This window comes from Amblyomma americanum, chromosome 10, assembly GCF_052857255.1.
Source record: "Amblyomma americanum isolate KBUSLIRL-KWMA chromosome 10, ASM5285725v1, whole genome shotgun sequence".
Classification (NCBI taxonomy): domain Eukaryota; kingdom Metazoa; phylum Arthropoda; class Arachnida; order Ixodida; family Ixodidae; genus Amblyomma; species Amblyomma americanum.
In genome coordinates this window covers 38097317-38118708 of record NC_135506.1, presented here as the reverse complement: position 1 = coordinate 38118708, position 21392 = coordinate 38097317, and the positions used below count along the sequence as shown (strand labels likewise).

At 44.0% G+C, this 21392-nt stretch overlaps 1 protein-coding gene and 1 long non-coding RNA gene across 3 annotated transcripts in view; one reads left to right on the top strand and one right to left on the bottom strand.

Moving 5' to 3' along the window:
- LOC144107736 (uncharacterized) overlaps positions 1-21392 on the top strand; it is a 360923-nt gene that overhangs the window by 298757 nt on the left and 40774 nt on the right. The gene's annotated exons all lie outside the window — the stretch shown is intronic.
- Positions 6417-9892, bottom strand: LOC144107174 (glutathione S-transferase Mu 1-like). Its single transcript, XM_077640172.1, has 2 exons — positions 9627-9892; positions 6417-6860 (listed from the first exon to the last, which is right to left on the bottom strand). The coding sequence occupies exons 1-2, from the start codon at positions 9890-9892 to the stop codon at positions 6464-6466; spliced, it is 663 nt and encodes a 220-aa protein (XP_077496298.1). The 3' UTR covers positions 6417-6463.

Below are 21392 nucleotides of genomic sequence, written 5' to 3'. Positions count from 1 at the left end.
CAATGTGAGGATTGTTTATGCATTGCGATGCATAGGAAAAGGAGCAGCTGCCGGGACTACGTTGTGTGCGATGCTCAACTTGCCAAAATCACCCACAAAATTTTCGCGGTACATTGATGAACTACTGAATCATGTTACCGCCGCCGCGGAAAGATCAATGGAATGCGCAGCTAAAGAAGCAACGGACCTCAATGACGGAGATACTGATATCGCTGTTGCTCTTGACGGAAGCTGGCAGAAGCGAGGGCACACCTCAAATAATGGCATAGTGTCCGCAACCAGTGTTGACTCTGGCAAGGTCATTGATGTCGAAGTAATGACGAAACATTGCGCAATGTGCATATCGAAAGCCACCTCTCGTGCCGACCTAGACAAGCATCATTGCCAACGGAACTATGAAGGTTCAAGTGGAGGGATGGAGACCGAAGGTGCTTTGCGTATATTTCAAAGGAGCATGCTACTACACGGTGTTCGGTACACTAAGTATTTAGGAGATGGGGACAGCAAAGGCTTCCTTGCTGTGCAAGCAGCAAAGCCATGTGGAGACCATGTTGAAGTCTCCAAGCTAGAGTGCATTGGCCACGTCCAAAAAAGGATGGGGACCCGGTTGCGAAGGCTCAAAAAAGAAAACGAAGGAAACAAGGTGCCCGACGGAAAAGTTATCTCTGGCCGAGGACGCTTGACTGATACTGTGATGAACAAACTTCAGACATATTACGGCTTGGCCATTAGGAGACATGTTGGGAGCTTGGACGACATGCGGAAGGCCGTATGGGCCACCTATTTTCATATGGCCTCCACTGATGCTCATCCTTCCCATGGCCTGTGTCCAAAGGGTCCTGACACGTGGTGCCGATTCAACAAGAGCGAGATGAATGGAGAACCTTACATCCACAAGGATTCCCTCCCGGCAGCGGTCCTTGAAGCAGTGAAGCCGGTGTTTCAGCAGCTCTCAAAGCCTGAGCTTCTCCGGAAATGTCTCCACGGAAAAACACATAACGCGAATGAGGCGTTCAACAACGTTGTATGGGAGCATGCTCCGAAAAATGTCTTTCTTGGTCTCAACACGCTGAAAATAGCGACAATGGATGCTGTGCTAACTTTCAATGATGGCAGCATTGCTCGAGCCGAGATTCTGAGGTCATTCGGAATTTCTCCAGGACGGTTTACAGTCCAGTGGTTGCGCGAAGCTGACCGGCGGCGACTGTACTTTGCAGAGAGGGCTACACGACTGGTCACTAAGGAGGCCCGGAAAACAAGGCAGCTAGCGCAGAAAAGAAGTGTTGATGATGGAGGGGACTACCAGGCTGGTGGCTATTGAAAAAATGCGTGAGAATTTGTTCCTATAGTCCTATATTGCAATAAAGCTCTTTCTTCCACTTCAAAGCCAGTTATCTCAAAACACCAAATTTTGCTGCATTTGACCCTTTTTTTAAGAAACTACAGGCGCAAGGGAGACAATATTTTACAGACATTGAGCAAACATTACAGATAGTCTACTGAACTAGGATTATAAATATTATTGCAGAAGATTTTTATTTACAGGCTATTTACTGCAGATTATGGCTCTAAAATTTGGTGGGTCCAGTAAAAAAAAGATAACAAAAAACCTAACATTTAAAAATAAATTATCCTAGCTCAGTAACACTACCTAACATTGCTAAATTACAATGCCACCAAGGTTAATGTTCTAACCCCAGCAGATCAAGAGAAAAAGGGTCACGAACATAGCCTAAAATGCATGGCAAAAATAGGACCTACCCTGTCCCCTTAACCGGAAAAGGCAAGTGCCTACTCTTCAAACATCCGCCATAGCGTGCCGGCTACTGAATGCGATATACTATTGCCCACAAAAGGGAATTAGCAAAGTGCAGAAACCAGAAGCGTAGTAATCATCATCATCCGCCTGACTGCAATGACTGCAGGGCAAAGTCCCCTCCCATGTTTCTCCAATTAACTCTGTCCTTTGCCACCTGCGTCCACCGTATCCCCACCAACTTCTTAATCTCATCCGTCCACCAAACTTTCTGCCGCACCCTGATACGCTTGCCTCCTGCTCTGTTACCCTTAAACACCAGCGGTTATCATGCCTTCGCATTGCATGCACTGCCCAAGTTCATTTCTTCCCCTTGATTTCGACTAGGATATCATTAACCCGCGTTTGTTCTCTAACCCACTCTGCCCGCTTCCGGTATCTGAACGTTACAGCTATCACCTTTCTTTTTATTGCTCGCTGCGTTGTCCTTAACGTCTACTTATGACAGGCAGTGACAGCTGATCTGGATCACGAGAAGGAATTAAGTAGAGGAATAAGAATGGGGTGGAGCGCATATGAAAGGCTCTCTTATAAATGAATGGCAGTTTACCAGTACCCCTCAAGAGAAAAGTTTACAGCAGCTGTGTCTTAACGGCACTCACCGATGGGCAAGAACATGGAGGCTAACGAAAATGGTTCAGCTTAAGTTATAGGGACCACGCAGTGAACCTTGTTCGTACGCTTCATAGAATGCATGGAAATCCCGTTCCTGCAGGTTGTATGAACGCTCTGGGCGTGTCACAGAAGATTGACTGGCGAATTGTGGAACGAGTTTTTGGTGCAACATTTTTGTGTGAAGATGTGCTGGTCGAAAACCACTGGTGCTGCGCTCATCATTGGTTGGTTCAGAACCACCAATTATGACGGCCGCACCAGTGATTTTCGATAGTTCACTTACTTTTTCTTTGCCCAAACCTTACGCTCGCTCCTAGATACATAGAGCCACCGCGGAAGGCATCCTTCTTTCTTCGAATGTCGGGCCTTTAAACACTGAAGTACTGTGTCAAATGCTTGCGCGAGGGAATATATCGTCGTCGGATACGTTTGCGACAGTCTAGCATGAGCACTATCGAGACTTGGGGGGGGTATTTGGTAGAGATTCGATATAGTTATCACTTCTAGGCTTTTCTCTTCACAACTTTTGTGCTCACACAAACGAAGAACTACTGTGAACTGCATTCTAATGGTGATGTGAGTGTACCTCTCATCATAAAAGATTGTTGTGGCAGCCACCGTATATGTTCTTGGCAAATTCGTTAACAGAAAAAAGACGCAGCTTCTATTAGGAAGGTATATTTTGCCATAGGATCAAAAAGTAACGTCCACACACTGGACCTAGGCTATTAATAAAGCCGTATAGCGTAGAATATGACACACATTTCGCTTGGACTGCTTGAAGATGCACTCACATAGTGCAAAACATGCACGCTTTAGCGAGGTGAGGCAGCCAGGTCTAGCATTCGATCGTTCTATCTTACGTTCGGTAGCGGAAAGCCTTAGCCCTTGCACAACCACAGTCGGTACTTCTGCGAAGCACCAGACTGCACTTTTAGATTTACTGGGCTTAATAGACTACTCCGAGGTTGGTTATTGGAAAGCAAAGACTTAATTGAGCGGTCCTGCTGACTATCATCATTGCGGTCACTATCAATGGACCTTGTAATTCCAGCAGCACAAATAAAGATTTCAACAAAGGAGGAAACCATAAGGATGGAGGTTAACCGGATAACACTGCCATGAAAAACTATAATTCTCGCTGTTTTCTTATTGTCGTGCTACTGGAATGTCTTTGTTGGTCAGGTTCATGCTTCATGGTGTAGGGGAGTTTAACGTCCCAAAGTGGCTCAGGCTATGATGGAAGCCGTAGTGAAGGGCACCGAAAATTTCTACCTCCTGGTTATCATTAACATGCACTGACATTGCATAGCACACGCGCCTTTAGAATTTCACCTCCATCGAAATTCGGCCGCCGTGGGCAGGATTGGACTCGCATCAGTCGGGTCAGCAGCCGATCGCCATAACTACTGAGCCAACGCGGCGGCATTTTGCGGGCGAAATTGTTGCAAATATGAAATCTTCAGACTATTCCTACCACGTATCAGTGCAAATGCTACGCATTTAACGGTCGCATCTAAATAAAAAAACAACCCTGGCGGCAGTGAAAGGTATGCTCAAGTGCAGCCAAAGGTGCAGGCATGCCTCAAGATCAGCTGTAACGGAGGGCTTCGAAATACTTTCGGCCATCCGGGGTTCCTCAACATGCACTCAAGGGCAACAGTTGGTGGGATGTGAATTCATGGTTGCTAAAGCGCGACAGAAAAATACGGACGACAGAAAGATCGACGCGGAAAGGCGCGAAAAAAAAAGTTTCTGCGTTGACACACCTGTCCGTCAACTGATGTTTTCCCTTTTAATGGAGCAGACATATCCCCTCAAGATTCAGTTCTTTTCACTGACATGCTTTCCGCGAACGCACAGGAATTATTTTCTTCTGCGAAGCCTGATCCCCCCAACTCCTGTCAATGATCCGCACATTTAGATCGGTCGCGCCGTACACGGGCTCTTTTAAGTCCTGGATTCCTCGCTATGCTGCCGCTGTGGCGGCGTTTTGGTCCCACGTTGTTGGCTCAACAGGCGAACGCCATAGCAACTGAAACACGGCGGCGGGTTTGGCGCTACAAGCAGAAGGATGACTTGTACGCACTCGCTTCCATGGTGATAGCTTTGTCCCTTGGTCCGGATCGGACACCAAGCAAGGCAGGCAGGAATCTGGGACGCAGATAAGGTCGTTCTTCGCAGCAGTAAAGCCTTACGCAGGTTATTGAACGCACAAGCAAAGCTGAGCTGACACGCCCACCAAACGGCACGAGCAAGAAGCGGCCAGCTAGTGTTTCTTCTTTCACGAAGAAGGAGCGGAATTCCCGGCGGGTCGGCAAAGATTCCCAGTCTCTCTCTAGTTACACTGCAACTGCTGATTAACCAACAAGTACGTCACTTCACGCTAGATATTTGCGTTCATCACGTAGAAGTTTGCAATTTGTCCCTTTGTTGTGGCACGACCCACTGTCGATGCATTTGAGTAACTTTAAACTAAAAGCGGTCTTGCGAAGAAGAGAAAAAGCTTTGCCACTGAAAAAAACAACATTCTTCGAAAGGTCTTTCTGTTTGTTTGTTTTATAGGAATCAAATAAACGAACAAAATGATCTGTTTAAGCCACATATATGGGGTTGGGAGCTCAGTCATCCACAATGGCAGACATTTTTCCCTTCTCGTCAGGTATTTACCCTCAGTTGCTACACTTTATAACCCGCCGCTCATCCAAGCGAAAAGAAAATAAAAACAAGGCAAATGAGAAGTCGGTTCATGAGTAGTAGAAAATATTGATAAAAAGTAAGATGGACCGTCGACAGCGGCAACATGAAGCTTTTAGGCTTCGTGGTCTAAGCAAGCATCGGCGTGGCTGTATAGCAGCAAAGACGTCAGACGGAGGCATGTGGACTAGCCGACCCTGATCTAACACAAACTTAGCATCAGCGAAAGCAGATACGATCCTCAAATACCTGAGACAGGCAATCGCTGAATTTATCGCACAGGGACATTATTTCCACAGAATTTTTAATTTTTACATAGGATACGCAATGCGAGGTTTTCTATCTGTCAGCTTCTAACAAATTTTCTTCCTTCCAATCGCTTCTGCATTTGGACGAATGCACGGAAGAAAATTCCCTGAGACGTCTGCACACCAATTGCTTTTATTGTGGCTGCATCAACATAAAGGCACCATTTAAGGAAGCAAGCAAGTAAACTAATCGTGATGTATCGTGCTTCGCGGTCGAGGAAACCAGGAATGTAGTTATGATCTCCAGAGATCGCAGCACAGCACCAATAAATTTATCCCCTGAGGCACAAAATGCGTGAGAAAGTTAGCCTAGGTATTTAGCACACTGCTTCATCGCTGTAAAAGTTCTGTGCTGGTAATCATTAACCACCGCTATTATCCTGCTCCCCTTCTGCCTGTGTGCGGTTGTTCTAAGCTTGTTGCTTTGTCCATGGCTTTGCATTCATGTTGTGAATTACTTTCTGTACTTTCCTTTTGCTTTCTCTTCTTGGCTTTACTCTATGTTGATATGCCGAGTGCGGTTCCAAATCAGGAGAGAAGGCGACACTTCTCAGACATGCCTATGCTTATTTCTCAAGCCCCCTAAGGAACTGGTCTATGTTCTCTGAATACCGTTTTAATTTACAATTTGCATCGTGAGGCCGTTAAACAAGTTACGTTAGAAGAAAGCAACTCCCGTTGTTTGTTTAGTGAAATAACTTAGCGTAGCTTCGATAGTGCTAAATCTCGTGGGTCAAAAGTCTGAAGTGACAAGGCACAACAAAGAAGGGTAGTTTGCAAAGAGTTAACCCATTCTTAATAGAAAACAAACTTATTTAAGGAAGAATATCTATTAGCTGGTGCGAATAACTATGCCGCGACATAGTTATTGTTTTTTTGTAGCAAGACTTTTCATACTTACATAACCAGAAAGATCAGAGTAACAACTTTTCTGCACCCATAGGCTTGCGCCAAAATATATTTCAACGACAGTTATGCACATTTACGTAAAGGAGAGCGAAAAAGGCCACATGCAAGCCAGTCGCAACTACTCCTTCTCGAAGCCCCATTGAATCATTGGTCCCAGGATCGGATATTTGCTGTATCTGTCGGAGTTGAGGTACTCCTCGACGTTTGGTAGCTCCTCAAATGGCTTCAAGTAAGCCGTCAATATTTGAAAACCCTCGAACGCGTTCGCATTCAGCTCGTAGTTCCAGTCTAGGGCCTCGTAGAGAAGGAACTCCACGTATGTGAGCCTCTCTCCGAGGACCCACAGCTTCTCCTGCAGCTGCTCTTCCCAGGGCTGAAGGATGCCCTCCATCCTCCGTTCGTACTTGGGGCGAGTCTCGTCGTAGTTGGGCGACGCGACCGCCATAATCAGGTTCCACGCCAAGTCACGCACGTGCTGCTCCAGCTGGTCCAACTCCTGCGTTTCTTCTTCGTCCCTGCACAAGAAAGCACACGCGGTGGAAAGGTGCAAAGGGAGACGCAGGTACATGAAAAAAGAGAAACACATGGTAACGTTTTCGGAATTCAGAGTTTACTTTATTTTTGCTAGAAAGCAGGTACACATCATGAGCAAGAAAGTTTGAAAGGGGAATATTCTTCCAAGGAAGACGAGACAAAAGGCGTTTCATGTACGCCTGACAAGGCCTTGCCTCCTTGCGAGAAACATTTCAATCTCTAAACTACAAAAGCCGTTGAAAAAACACATTGCACCTTTATTTACGCGCTGAAAACAGAAGTATTGTGAACAGGGCATTATATGAAATTAAAATCGTAAGTACCACAGAATACAGGACACTGCCCGAACACAAGATTACAATCAGTCAAGTTATTGTAGTGTCAGAAGGCAAGAGGAGGCAGCAGTTGCATAAATATGAATCACAACAAAAGAATAACTCCTAACCAGTTAAATTATTACAATGTCAAACGTAGTTAAACAGAGTAGAAGTGCGAAAGCATATCTTTAGCCTGGTTGGCTCATAGTTTTCATTTGCTGGGTCGACGGCACGTCTTTGCGACATTAGGTTCAGGTTAAACTGAGTTCTAGGTTAATCTGCTCTGATCTGTCAGCGCCTCAGATGCAAGTGAAGACGACGACGTGCAATAGACAGCGCGATAGTGTGTTTCTGCTCAACAGGAATCGTGATAGGCTGCGCTGGCCTCAAAGGGCTCTCGTGCAGTCCCCAAAGAAGCTGATGGCCGTGGCCATGGGTGGATTATGCCGTGGCCAGTGAAGTCACGGCAATATTTCTTTAATTCATTCATTCAAAGCCAAGGCAAAGTCTTCAGCAGTGGCCCGGTTTCTACTGCTTTTGTCGGGAAGTAGAGCCTTCGCTCTAAAAAGCAGGGTTCCTGACGCGATGAGAGGACCCGAAGCAGAAGCCGGTTTTTAGCTGTCATCAAAGCATTACCGGAAAGAAATGATGATTTGTGTAGGAATAATGGCTGCCATAACGTCTATGTGCTTTGAATAAAACAATGCAACAAATGTCCTTGTCCTGTATGGCGATCATCCTTATCTCAAAATTGTGTCATTAACACGAGCACAAATATATGTTCTATATATTATGATCCGGCTGTATATGTCACGATCGCAATTCCAGGAATCAGAATCCCATTAGGCCCATCAGATTGGGGCCACCTTTATCGACGTTGAGAAAGCTTTCGACATATGTGCCGTAACAAGCTCCTTAAATAGATAGCTCAGTCATCAAGAGCACAAAATTTATTTTATTTCTGCTATTTCTGGTTTTGCTTCAGTTTATTACCTTTGATAAGGACGCCATCAGGTTTATTGATAAATGTAGTGAAAACATGATGGCAGGCTGGTCAAAGTACTCTATCGTTATACTACGTATAGCTAACCTCAAGGAGCAACTGCTTCTAAACAACATTTTCCCAAGTTTTCGGAGGGGAGCTATAATTGATAAAAAAAGAAGTTTGCGGAAACGACTACTATTTTTTAACAGAAATAGAGATTCAATTCCAATGCACACATCATTCTAAAGGTCAATGTTATGAGCTCGTAACGGGTTCCGTTTTCTTAGCGCCAAGTTCAAAAGTAGCCTAGAATTGTAAAGCCATATGGGTATTATCTTTTGCAGACCTCGGTCAACTCTAATATGTTTAGGTTTGACATTAAAACTGTGGACAAAAAAGGCATGTTAAAAGCGCACAAATCCTTAATGCGACTAGTACATGAATGCGCTTTGGTTCTCTTCCTTACGCATTCTTCCCGTAACAAGAAAGCAATCGATGTTTATACCAGGGGTACCACCGTGGTTTATGCCTAACAATGATGAATACTTATAAGTTAGATCGCAGGTGCACAGGGCAATGAGACAACGTTTTCATCACACTCAAAAGGCCCGTAAATAAAAATACCGTCATCACAGCTTGCATCTCCTCTATGTCTATCTGCTCTTGAGCATAAACTAACTGGCGTGATAGCCACTCTACATCATGCAATATAACGATATGTGAATGGCTTTAAATACTGCCTTAGTCCTTATTGTTTTTTTGCATCCACAATTCAGCAGTGGAATAAGTGGAATGGGTCTCAGTGGGATTTTCTTATTAATCATTTTATTCATGGACTTTCTAGTTATGTGACAAATTAACATTTCGGCCATTTTGCTTAAATATTTGTACGTGATACTAAATATGTGCATTCCTGTATGCGTCCCTCTTTGCTTGGCGATATGTTCATCCTGCTATGCTTCACCATTCTAACGACAGTATTTGTATATAAATATTATCTTCAAGGATGGATTATTCATTTATTCATACTGTTAACCGTCTGCATGAGGGTCATTTCAGGGAGGGAAACATATACAGACACAAGTGCAATTCTCTTCGCTAAAAAAAGAAACACTCAAATGCGCAGAATTACAGATTTGCATAGCAATCTTTCAGGAACGCGTTCACACCTATCACAAATTTTTCTACATCTGTTTGGTCCACAACGTCAAAGCACAGAAAAATAATAAAGCCGCTTAGATAAAAGTTACGCCAAGTGAAATAAAACAAGCGATGTCTTTGTACTACAAAGGAATGCGCTCGACTTTTACCTGCTCCAATAACAAAGACAGTCGAGCCTTGTGGTTTGACTACATCTTGTGTAAAGCCTGTAATTGTCGCTGGCGCAATCCGCGGTCTAGATGAGGCAGTAAGAAGTTATGACCACAAGCTACTTCGCCACGTACCTTGCAACTAGGTCGTGCTGGCGAGCCAGATAGCGAATGATGGCGACGCTCTGCATCATCTTGATGTCGTCGTCGATATAGTACGGAAGGTTGGGAAACTTCAGGCCCAGGGAGAACTTTTCCCCGTACCATTCTTCCCGGTCGAAATCTGGCTCTGGAACGTAGTTGTAGCGCTTGTCTTCGAACTCGATGCCCTGGTACACTAGCAGGTTGCGTATGGGCTGCACCATGCCTCTTATGTTCCAATAACCAAGGACTGGAGACATCGCTGTGGGAAGCCATGAAAGAAAAAAGCATGGGTCACAATAGAATATGTATGCATACATGCATTATTTCCAGCACAAAATGGCAGGAAGTCTAACCGCGTAAAAATTAATGTTCACTCAAATGCTCCCTCTATTTATTAGCTTTCAAGCGGGGTATTATAGCGGCAAGTCATTGTAAGAAAGATGAGGTTGGCATGTTATAGCACACCGTAAAAAATAAGCTTCACTGCATGCGACAAAAATGTAATGAAAAACTGTCCAAACCATAACGTGTACATCGCATCAACGGCCGTAAGGCGTCGTCGGGGCAACGCTAAAAATTTTAGGGGCACACTTCACATTCGCCTTCAGGGCGTGAATGCGTCCGATCAGCGGATTGAAGTCTTCTTTGCTTCTCACTTCTCAGACACGAACATTGTTCTTTAATTTGTTCTATTTTATTTTAGTGCGAAAGAACTAATTGACAGGGTGAAACTTAACCCACAAACTTGTGGCATGCCTGACCTAGAGGGTGCAGAAATGAATAATGTCGCCACTGAGTGTATAACCCAGGGCGGCGCGAACAGATAAGCTGCGCCGGCCACTGCACGAAAACATTATGCTATCGCCGCAGCTGATCACGCCTCGTGTTAAAGCGCAACACACAATAGTTCTGTTCATTGCACATCGTCGTCTTCATACACTTCCATTTGCAGAGCGAACATATATAAGTTTAACCACGACCAGTGCTTAACCTGATTCTAATATTGTCGCCAGACGTGCCGACAACCCACCAGAGCAAATGCAAGAGCCCAACAACGATAAACACATATGATTTCACATGTTTCCTCGGATTAACTACGTTATAACCCTACCACTTTTTCGCTTTTTTATATACTTATTTTTATTCTCATATTTTTAATTGCCATACGACACATATCTCTGATTTATCTCTACAAGAATTCGCAGGCATCGAATGCAGCCGATGCGATAGAGAGCGCATTAGAAAGCGGTAGAAATATCTGCATGAGTTTGAGTTGGCAAGCGGCTCCCAAGACTACTAGGAATGGTGTTTAGGACAGATCTTTTCCTCTGTAAAAGGTGGTGACGGTTAACTGACGTGCAAGTAATGGGCCACAAAGAGAAACTAAATTCTATAAAAATCAATAAATTGCCGGGGGCTTTGGAATGTTTAAGGTTTGAGCCTGTGGGAAGCAGTTTGCACTTTCATGCACGTACGTATCTCCAAATAGCCCTAGGGGATCCTGTATGCCAACATAAAGAGGAATATTCGCAACTGAGATGTCCTGCGCATTCCCAATTATCCTAGCAAAAGCATCTGTCGTGGGAGTGGCAGCTGTCACTGACATGCGACTAAAACAACGTTTACGATATCTGGACAATAGAGGCACATAACAGCGATTTGTGTCTAAATGTATACTTTTTCTTTATTAAGAGAAGTACAGTTAATACGGCCTCCGGGTACAACAAGCGCAATCCGCGTGACTATCGTGGTTCTTATAAGTGGGCTCTACTTAACTTCAGCATTACTCCGTAGGTGTTTTATGTATGCCCTATCCTAGGGGTTCATCGATCTTAGAATTAAAATTTTCTGTATCACTATGCGAAACAATAAAGATGGAGAAGTCGTCCCATATATATATATATATATATATATATATATATATATATATATATATATATATATATATATATATATATATATATATATATATAAAGGAAGCCAACAGTCACGGAAACCAAGGGGCATAGGGGAATGTTTCTAATCTTTTTTTTATTTGTAGTGCCAATCAATCGGTTTAAAGAAAATTACTTATAAAGCAGCAGAAAAAACAACCATACCGCCGGTGGGATCCGAACCCACGACCTCCGAATATCGCGTCCGGTGCTCTTACCAACTGAGCTACGGCGACGGCTGTCCAATCTGCTGCTTTCGTGGGTATTTATGTTTACTGCGCGTAAGCGAACCTTGAGAGTGTTCACCAGCGCCACCCTCGACCATAGCGGTGGACGTAGCACGTCCTGTTATACCGCGAGTGTATAAATATATATATATATATATATATACACACGTAACCGCGAAACGACAGGTTAGAGGGCATGCACTTTGTGCTATTTGGATTGGTTTACCTAGATCTTAACGTTCCGAAGCGACTCAGGCTACAAGAGATGTCGTGGTGAAGGGCTGTCTAAATTTCGACAACCTGGGCTTGTTTAACGTGCACTCACATCGCACACTACACGGGTCTGTAGCAGCCGCCGCGGCCAGAATCGAATGTGCTATTTAGAGATGGGTCTGCGTCGAGCAACTACTGCTTTCTGGTCACAAAGAAGGTATATTCACTGAAAAAGTCGTTTTATAAGCTATAAATTGCAGTTGTCTCCATCACCGGCCATTTTCTCAAGACCGAACCACGATAACGCCAGTACATCTTTTTATACGAGATCTCTCAGGCTAGGCTAAACTGGTATTCCATTCGTAAATGTAATCGCAGACAGCCTTCGATAGTTACGTAGCATATTGCAATTGATAGGGGCGAAACTCGACATTTTTTCAATGCAATTTTCTCTGCAAAAATTGGTATTTATGTACGCAAACAAACACAACATAACGCATAAAAAACCACCAAATTATATCTTAGCAAGACAGAAAGTTGGATGCAGTAGGTCGCGGTGTCTGTTTAACGTTGATTTTGCCGCCAGCCTTGGAAAGCCTTGGACGCTAAGTTATGCGGGTCCTTAACCCAAGACAGGTAAAATAACCGCCAGCATTCCTTTTCTTGCTTATTTTCGAAAATGTTCTTTACTGCTTCCCAAGACGCACCTGTCAGTGCACAGATGACTCTTACTTGAGATCGCCTTTAAAAGAAGGAACAGATTGCAGCAGCGGAAATATTCACAGGAAAATACCAAAACAAGAAGAGCTACCTTAGCTAGCTCAGACTGCTTTAAGACCTTATGGTTTGAGGATAAAGCGTGCAGGCTCCATAAATCTACCCCACCGCTTCTGCGTTGAATTGCGGTTTTCGAAATTTCGACATACTCTACAGCGTATAATGGCATGCCCTGCACAGCTCATTCCCACACTGAGTGGCGGCTTGCCCTGGCGTACACCAGAAAAAGTGTTGGACATATATCTTCGTGTTGACCCTAGTGTTGCTGCGTTCTTTCTTGGGTAGTATCCTAACCGACACAGAAATATGTTTGCCACAAAACACAAACTAGATTATAATTTTTTTACTCGCCAAAGCAACGCATAAATTCAAGCGAAACAAAAAGTACGTGTTATAAAAGACCGTTCATTTTTTGACACGGCTAATACAGTGCGTAAATTGGATGTGCTGGCCTTGTTCTGGATTCTGCATGTTAAAGTCGATGTGGAGCACTTTGACAGAGAGCAAATTGAGAGTACACGTTTCTGCCTTGTCATCTTGCGACAGAAAAGCACCCAAAATTTTAATACCACCAAATACTCTCCCGACACATTCTTCACATCTCATGTGAAGAATGTGTTGCGTTGGTACTTAATTACATACTATTTTTACCAATAATTTTGGTCTCAGTCAGTGCCAGCGCTGAAGGGCACCTTGTTATCACAGTAGATCGACCAACTAAAACTAGCACGTTCATAATGACGTCAGCGTCACCGGCAAGTACTGGTTATTCATGTGAGCAACCTCTGGGTTTTGTGACTTTATAATAATTGGTGAAAGTGCAACTTGACGTCACTCGATTCTGGTGGAAATGCTGAGCGGCTGCTTGGACAATATTCAAAATCATAATAAATTATGCAGCACTGAACACCTGGGCTGTCAGTTGTAGAAGGCATCTGCCTACGCCTTTAAGACATATCTTATCGTTTGTAGGCGTTTTCAATTTTGTGCTCTACACCTTTAGAAGAATGTCTATTGTACCAACATATATGGGATGCAGCGTGTTCTCGAGTGCTGTGACATCAGACACGCCTCCGCTGCAGTGCTCGAACTCGACCGTGACAAACCCTTTGACTGACGGTCATCAAGTGGCGTCTGTGTAGAGGGCGGCACGGTTCGAACAGGGGGGGGGGGTCAGTTCCTATTGTCTGATTAGTACACGAGGCCTGCTTGCATCATCGTGTCGATTGAGACGGAACACAAAAGACGCCCGTATTCTGTGCGATGTCAGTGCATGTTAACAATCCCCAGGTGGTCAGAATTTTTCCGCAGCCCTGCACAACGACGAACCTTTCGATCCATTTTCTTTCACTCCCGCCTTCCTCTCTTTCCTCACGGCGCGGTTCCGGTGTACACACCAAAGTGACACAGTTACAGCGCCAGTTCCTTTTGTCGAAAACCATGAACTATTTAGCACCATAATTACCACAGAAAAACTAGTAAACCACTAGTTTTGACTCAGTGCAGCCTCAAGAACAGTGCGATTAGCGCAACGATCTATGGCCTTGAAAAGTCTAAAGTAGATAAAAATATACTTGCGAGATTGAAAAGAAACGCACACGAAGCAACGCAGAAAAACCCTGCGCTCGTGAAATACAAAATTCAGCGCCGACCAACCTGTTCATTTTTCCTGTATCGCTGTCCCGGCCCCGGTAGCGCTGAGTGAGGCGCCGCACTGCACCGCCACTGACGAGTGCATGGAGTTTATAGTCGAAGCCTACGCTGTCTGGGAACGATGTATTCAAGCTGAGATCACAAGGCAAAAGATAGTTTGACGAGAGGATAATCTTTTATTTTAAACCAACTCAAGCTTTCTCGGACACCTCTTTTAATTTTGAGCTACTATATAGTACTGTAGCATACTCTTTTTAAGTATTGACGGGAATGCGTAGGGAAGTCTTGTTTTTAAAGATTTTCCTGCCCTCCCACAAAATACCAATGAGTTGAGTTCTTGAGAATTTTTAGTAGACCTCTACAAGCACACCGAAGAGGGATCTGCGGATATATTAACATTATTGTGCAATTCTAATATATGCGAAAAAATTGTAGCCTCCAATTACTTCCATAAAAAAAGGATGTGCTTTCCAGACTTTCTGGGTATGCAACAGTGAGCTCTGACACACTGTTCTAAATGATAGCAGTGCAGAGGAATATAATACGTCATTCCTTGCTCTCAATAAGGTAGGCCTATACTGGATCCCTACGTTTATTTCCACACGAGCATGTGCTCAAAACAATCTACACAGCGCGCTCAATTATGAATGCCAGAAGACAAAGCCGGGTAGTATGGCCCCAGTACTGCAGTGCTAGCAAAAGATGAATTCGCCTAAAAGAAACTCCGGAGACGAGCATATTGAACAGTAAGATTCACTAAGATTTCCTGCGCATATAAACGTGCACAGCTTCGTCATCAAAAGTTACCAGAAAGAGGGTAAATACGGGTGGCCTGTGGCGACAGCAGACAGAGTACCCTGCAGGCTTCCCTAGAGAAAGCCATTTTATTCATGGGTTCCTCTGGACGAAGCCTGTCCTTGTGTACCTGAGCGTAGTTTCCCTTCTAATCGCTATACGTTCGTTGATAGATTTCGACATACTCTTCTAATCCGGCACGAAAAAAAAACAACGACAAGAATATTCTTCAGGTGGCGCCAATGGTCCTGCTATGAAGAGAAATAAGAGATACCGAACCCACTTTGTAGCATTCTCTTGCGACAGGTGAGGATCGATTTGGCTCTCATTTGGCAACCCTAGCTCCTGTAGGACGCCTGCAATCTCCCATGCTTAGGATCACGATAATGTTCAAGCCTCCGTACGCGCTTCTACTTAGCATAAAACTTGCATACCGCGGCCACAACTTGGAACTCTTATAGGATGAGTAAGCTTTGAGTTAGGACTGACATGTAATGAATGCCATCAAGAACGAGCCAGCTTGTTCACACTTATCGCCACTTTTTCTCGTGACCTGTAGAAGCAGAGTGGCAGAGGGACTCGCCTCGAATTGGTCAAACTCTTTGCGTCATAGAGGGGCTGAAAGGATTAAGTTCGAAGTGAGGGGCAACACTGGTGGCCTCTGATTCGGCAGTGCAAACTTAATGGGCGGTATCCAGGCATTACCGAAGTGCCAACCGCTCCTTTACGGCCTGGCTGCCAGCCTTGACTTCCTTCATACTGCGCATTTCCCGACCACCGCAAAACACTTCCATCAGCCAATGAGGCTCTTCTACCTTGAATGTGAAGCAGCGTTTCTCTATTCACAAGGGTGCAATAGTAGGGGACAAGTGGTCGCTTCATAATTTTCCCCTGCACATTGAGCGCCAATATGTACGACCACCTTTTAAGAGTTTCCATCATGCCCGTAAGTATTTCCTAGGTTGCAAAGTGTACATACGAGATGCAATTTAATCGCAGTGCTAGAGAGGGTTAGTTCGAGTTTTGGGCATAGTTCGATATTCAAGACATTACCACGTCATAAACGTGATTTTTTTTCCTACGAATATCAAATTTTAATACTCGAAGTTCATGGTACTACGGTTGATTCCGTTTTGCTTGAGGTACGTGGAGCTGCCCAAAGACTAGATAAAAATTTTCCCGTACGTCACCGTCCGTCTACCTCCTTCGTTCGATGGGCAGTAATGGCTCCGCGAAGACGTAGACGCGTTCTTCGCCAGGAAATGAAATATCAAGACCACGTGATTTGTACAATACCTTGAGTGCGCAGCTCGACTAGCTGTCTGCGACACACGCCTCTCGACGCGGAGCAGATATGTGCGACTTTCGCTACGCGTTCGCCAAACCCTGAGGTCCCATAATGAGCAAGGCATTCAGGACTGTCCTAATGCCCTGGTTTAGATTATAGTTACACAATTTATTCCGAATTCATGAATGAACGTGGAAAGTTTCGGAAAGTTTTGTAGGCTGAGCCAGAGCTCCAGGAATACCTTATTGAGGGCTATTGTAGCTTAGGAAATAATAAGGTCTATAATTTAAATATCACTAAATTGATGTTGCCTAATTACCCACGTAACCATGACACCTATCTGCTAGCCTTCTATACACCCAGTCTTGTGGAGGACTGTTGTAGGGGTTGATAGAAAAAGCTAAGAAAGCATTTCAAAAATGTATCAGTAGAACTATTACGAAAAATAAAGACTTTTCACGTATAAATTGTGTTTTGAATGCAAATAAAAGCCTGAGAGCACCCTTCCAAACGACATTGTGAAGCCAGTAGGCATTGAAAACTGGTCGCCCTCTCAAGGAGCGTTATGAGGTCAATGTACGGAACCACTTATTTCACAAATGAACTAAGGAGCTGAAAACCATGAGCGTAAGAAAACGGTTAACGGTTGCCTCCGCAGGGCTCCTTTTGATTCTACTTACGTCCCGCGCTTTTACCATCAACTGAACGTAACAAAGCTCAAACTTTCAATTGCTGTCTTGGAGCATTCAAACGTAGTTAATGAATCAACCTTTTAAAGAACTCCACGCGACCGCCGCCTTTCCGCCATTCCATTATCAATATGCCAGCACCGCTTGTGATCTGTACTTTGAAGTTCTAAGAGCACTAGCCTGTACGATGTCATAGTTGTTTGCGTACACATCACTCGCAGTACAGCCCTCGCACTGTTGTGGCCAGTGGTGCCAATGGCGGGTACGTTCTCCCCGGCCCAGTGGGAAGCATCTTCCACTCTCTGGTACAAGCACTGCGTTTCAAGTGAGTGGCTGATTTATTGCTGGTCTTCCGGTTACTTCGGGGTATGTGCTAAAGACGCTACATCCAGCTGCTCACGTTCATGATAATAGCGTAGCACTATTCAGTCCTTTAAAGGCGTGCCCTTGGCGATTCTGTGCACTTTTTTCGATTCCCACGAACACCTTCCGGCATCACTAAGTAGAGAGCAGATCGTCATTATGGGAGCGACAATCACTTGTAATGAATTTTCCTTAAGTCTAGAATATAACCTCTTTAAAATGTTTGTGCAACAGTGTGCTAGATAATATAGGCACTCTTCGGCACGGGCAGTGTGCAAAGAGTTTCTTGCAAAACAGTGGTTCTATTTCAATTCTAGATTCAGTTTATTGCTTGAACATGCGGGCATGCGTCGCTTTTGTTAAACGTTTAGAGCTCACGGGTGTGCTTAGTGATAGTGGTACATGCCTAGTGATAACAAACTCACCTTCCAAAACCAAGAGAAAGCAAGCAAAAGTAAACGTCGGTGGCAGTAACAAGAGGAAAGACAAGGCGCAGTTGGGAGCTTGACGTCTTTATTTGAGAGAAGTAAGCGATTACTTGGTCAGGAAGGAACATGTAACACTGTGTTAGCCCCGTCCAGCAGCACAAAATATGCTTTCGTCAAAAGATATAGCCAGAGTATATAGACGCAGTGAACAAACTTCCACAGACACGATATGAAAACAGGCTAGGTTTATTTTAACCAGTAAACGTTTTCACGTTTTCATCGACCAATCTTCAACTTTTTGCTACTGTATGTAACAGGTATTTTGAGGAACCGAACACATTCCTGATAATTGCTCCAATAAATGAAAATAAGAAATTTAAGTTTGCAAGCTGAATTGCGCAGCTTTTCCATCGCTCTACCGCCAGAAGTCACTACGGGCAATCCGCATACTGACGGCTACTGGACTGACTGTATGGGCATGCTGCATTGTAATGTAAGTGTATCCTCTTTGCGTTGCCTTGAAAGTACAGAAAACTATCAACTCGCCATGATGACTTATAGCGATGCCTGCTTTTGCCTGTAATCTGGGTCATTCCACGTGAAATGACGCAGGCATTGAGCTGAACCATCGCCGATTTTCTGTAAAAGTATTTTGTATGGTATTGCCCTAGTGAAAATTCTCCGAGCTGGTTTTTGCCGACCAAAATTTATTCGTCTATTGGCGCCCATTATTAAGTTACCAAAATAGCAAGGAATAGTCCGACGAAAAAATAGATGCGAAAGTTTCTATTCGAGGGCACGAATATTTTTTTTTTCTGGGATTTATGCTTTTATCTACAACGACTGCAAAATAATATCTTTTTTGGTCTACATATCAAATATGCAAAAGTGTTGATAACATCTGCAGCCTGAACTTTCTTAATAATCTTTATAATCTCAACGTGCTATCTAGATTCACATATTGCGTACAACTTAGAGAAGGAAATAAAACAATTTCAAAATAAACTAATTCAAAAAAATGCCAGAAATAATTCCTAATTCAAAACTTAGCATGCATTGAAGTCGCTTGATGAAGTTGTTCCGGCAAAAAATTAAAGGTAGTGCGTTGCGCAGTACCAATAATTGGCACAAATTCACGAAAGATTAACAGGAACACTTTGTTTTAAGCCTTATAGCTATTTTCTAAGCTGATAACGTGACCCCTTATCCGGGATATTCCTTACATGCTATCAGTGCAGCAGTGCATTTTAGCTGAATTCCTTGAGACATTCATATAGATACACGTCCTAGATTACACCGGCGTGTCGAGGAAAGATGAAATGAATGCAAGATGCACTTCTTGCAGCGGCTTTAAGTAGGTTGTTAACTAATGTGAACCCGAGTGATTCGCGCACAAACACTACCAACCAGTCATTTCCTAGCGTCGATGTAAAATTCTGCTATGCCATGTCATTGAATAGTCGCCAGTTCCTTTAACAGCCCTGCTCACTAGCCCCACTGACTAATTTCACTGGATAAAGTCCTAGCGGTATGCGCTACTAGATTATTTCCTGTGGCGCCCTGTCCGGAGCCAGAGATTCTAGCACCGTCCGATGCGTCGCAGGTCTCACCGCAACCTTTGTCAGTTGCTGCACAGCCGCTCGCGGCTGAGGGCCGACGTTTAATTTTGTTTGGCCAAGTACTACACCAGCGTGGCCAAATTCTTTTCTGGTGAGAGTGCGTTGTCGGTTCTAGTCATGATCAGGCCGCACCATTATAGAATTCCATCGACACGTGGAGTTTTTTTTAATTTTTTTAGAAACCCGGTCGAGAATTGCACGGCAGTGGAATTCGAAACCCGGACCTCTTGCACGCCAGCCGGATGCCCTGCCTGCACGTCCCCGCTGCACCTTTGCAGCGCTTTACGTTAACGATCTCATACGAGCGCGAGCGTTCATGCATGTTATTTGAATATCGTAGGACACAAATCATACCCTCGCTATACTACAAAAAGAGCTCAACTACCAAATCTCCAAGAGATGTATCACCGAGCGTACTTATATATAGCAATGTTTTCTTTGCCGAAGTCAACGTTTTAGCTGGCATTTATTGATAATTTGGGTTTGAGCAAAGTGGTAAGGAATGTATCACCTTTCCATCACCTCTTTCATTTCATTTTCCCATTTGGCTTGCTATGCTTTATTTCCGCTCCCCAACACAGGTGCTTCAGTATCGATGACAGATGTCGGGGCTAGCAAACATCTTTTCCTTCCTTTTTACTATTATTTTCATAAAAAAAAACACTACCACCAATGTATCACCTTGGACGGTACCGAGAACGTTTACATTGGAGAAAAGACCTATGCTAGTAGGCTATTTATGTTGTCATTTCTACACGTTACTCATAATTTTTGCATAACACCCATTTGCAGAGGTGGCAGACGCGTTCTTTTATTCAATATTTTTTATTAGTGTAGCAGTATTGTAGACGTGCCCGTCAGCACATTCGAGAAGTGCCGCTATGCAGGATAGTTTCAAATTGCAGGATAGTTTCATGCTTTCATAAAAGAAAACCCTTCGTTCTCTTCCAACAGAGAAGAAACTACTCATCAGGCTTCTCGATTTCTTTAAGATAAAGTCCTTTTCCAGTACAATAAAAAGCGATATTTAGGTATACTTTGACGCTGTTTTTACAAGGTCAGCATTGGACGCAGGGCTTGCTTGAATAATGTCCGCTCAGTTCACTATGCAACAAAAATTATCAGACTACAGTGATTCGGGAACGTGCCTTAAGTAGGGTCAGCTTACTATCCCAAATGTTTCAAACACGACGGTTTGCTGGTTGACGAATAATTCGTACCTGTTTACAGCTGCACTGCACACCGAGATTCAGGTTGGCGATGTGGCCTGATGAAAATTAATTTATCGCGAGATATGGCATAGATTTTAGCAGCTGTCAGTCACAGACAGTTATATTATGTCAGCGCTCATGCTTGTAACATTTTCAATGCATAGACCTAATGCGCACCTTTTCCTTAAGGCTCAGTGCATAAACTTTGCACTGCTGGTGCTCTGGAGCTGTAAATATAATTGAAAATAGCTGTTTATTAATTTTGTTTTCTGAATGTTCCTTACTAGAACGATATCGGCAAAACACGGACTGAAGCTGCCTGCCACGGGTATTGAAGCGCTAAGTTTGTTATGTCTGTAGCGATTATGGTTCGTACAAGGTGACTCTGCGGAGAGTGGTCAAGCACGTCAGCAGCCAAAGTAGCAAGGCCGTCCTCCGTTCCAATTTGTGGGCGGAAACCAATTTGGGAATCTGGTGAACAATCATGGGATTCCAGCCACCACGACAAGCGTGCGGCTAGAATGTTTTTATAAAATTTGCAGATGGTAGGCGTAAGGGAA

What these genes read in the sequence shown, in the direction of transcription:
- LOC144107174 (XM_077640172.1), bottom strand. Translation starts at nt 9,892, where the DNA reads ATGTCTCCAGTCCTTGGTTATTGGAACATAAGAGGCATGGTGCAGCCC. An exon ending in CAGCACGACCTAGTTGCAAG is followed by an intron (nt 6,861 to 9,626) that starts GTACGTGGCGAA and finishes TTTCTTGTGCAG; the next exon opens with GGACGAAGAAGAAACGCAGG.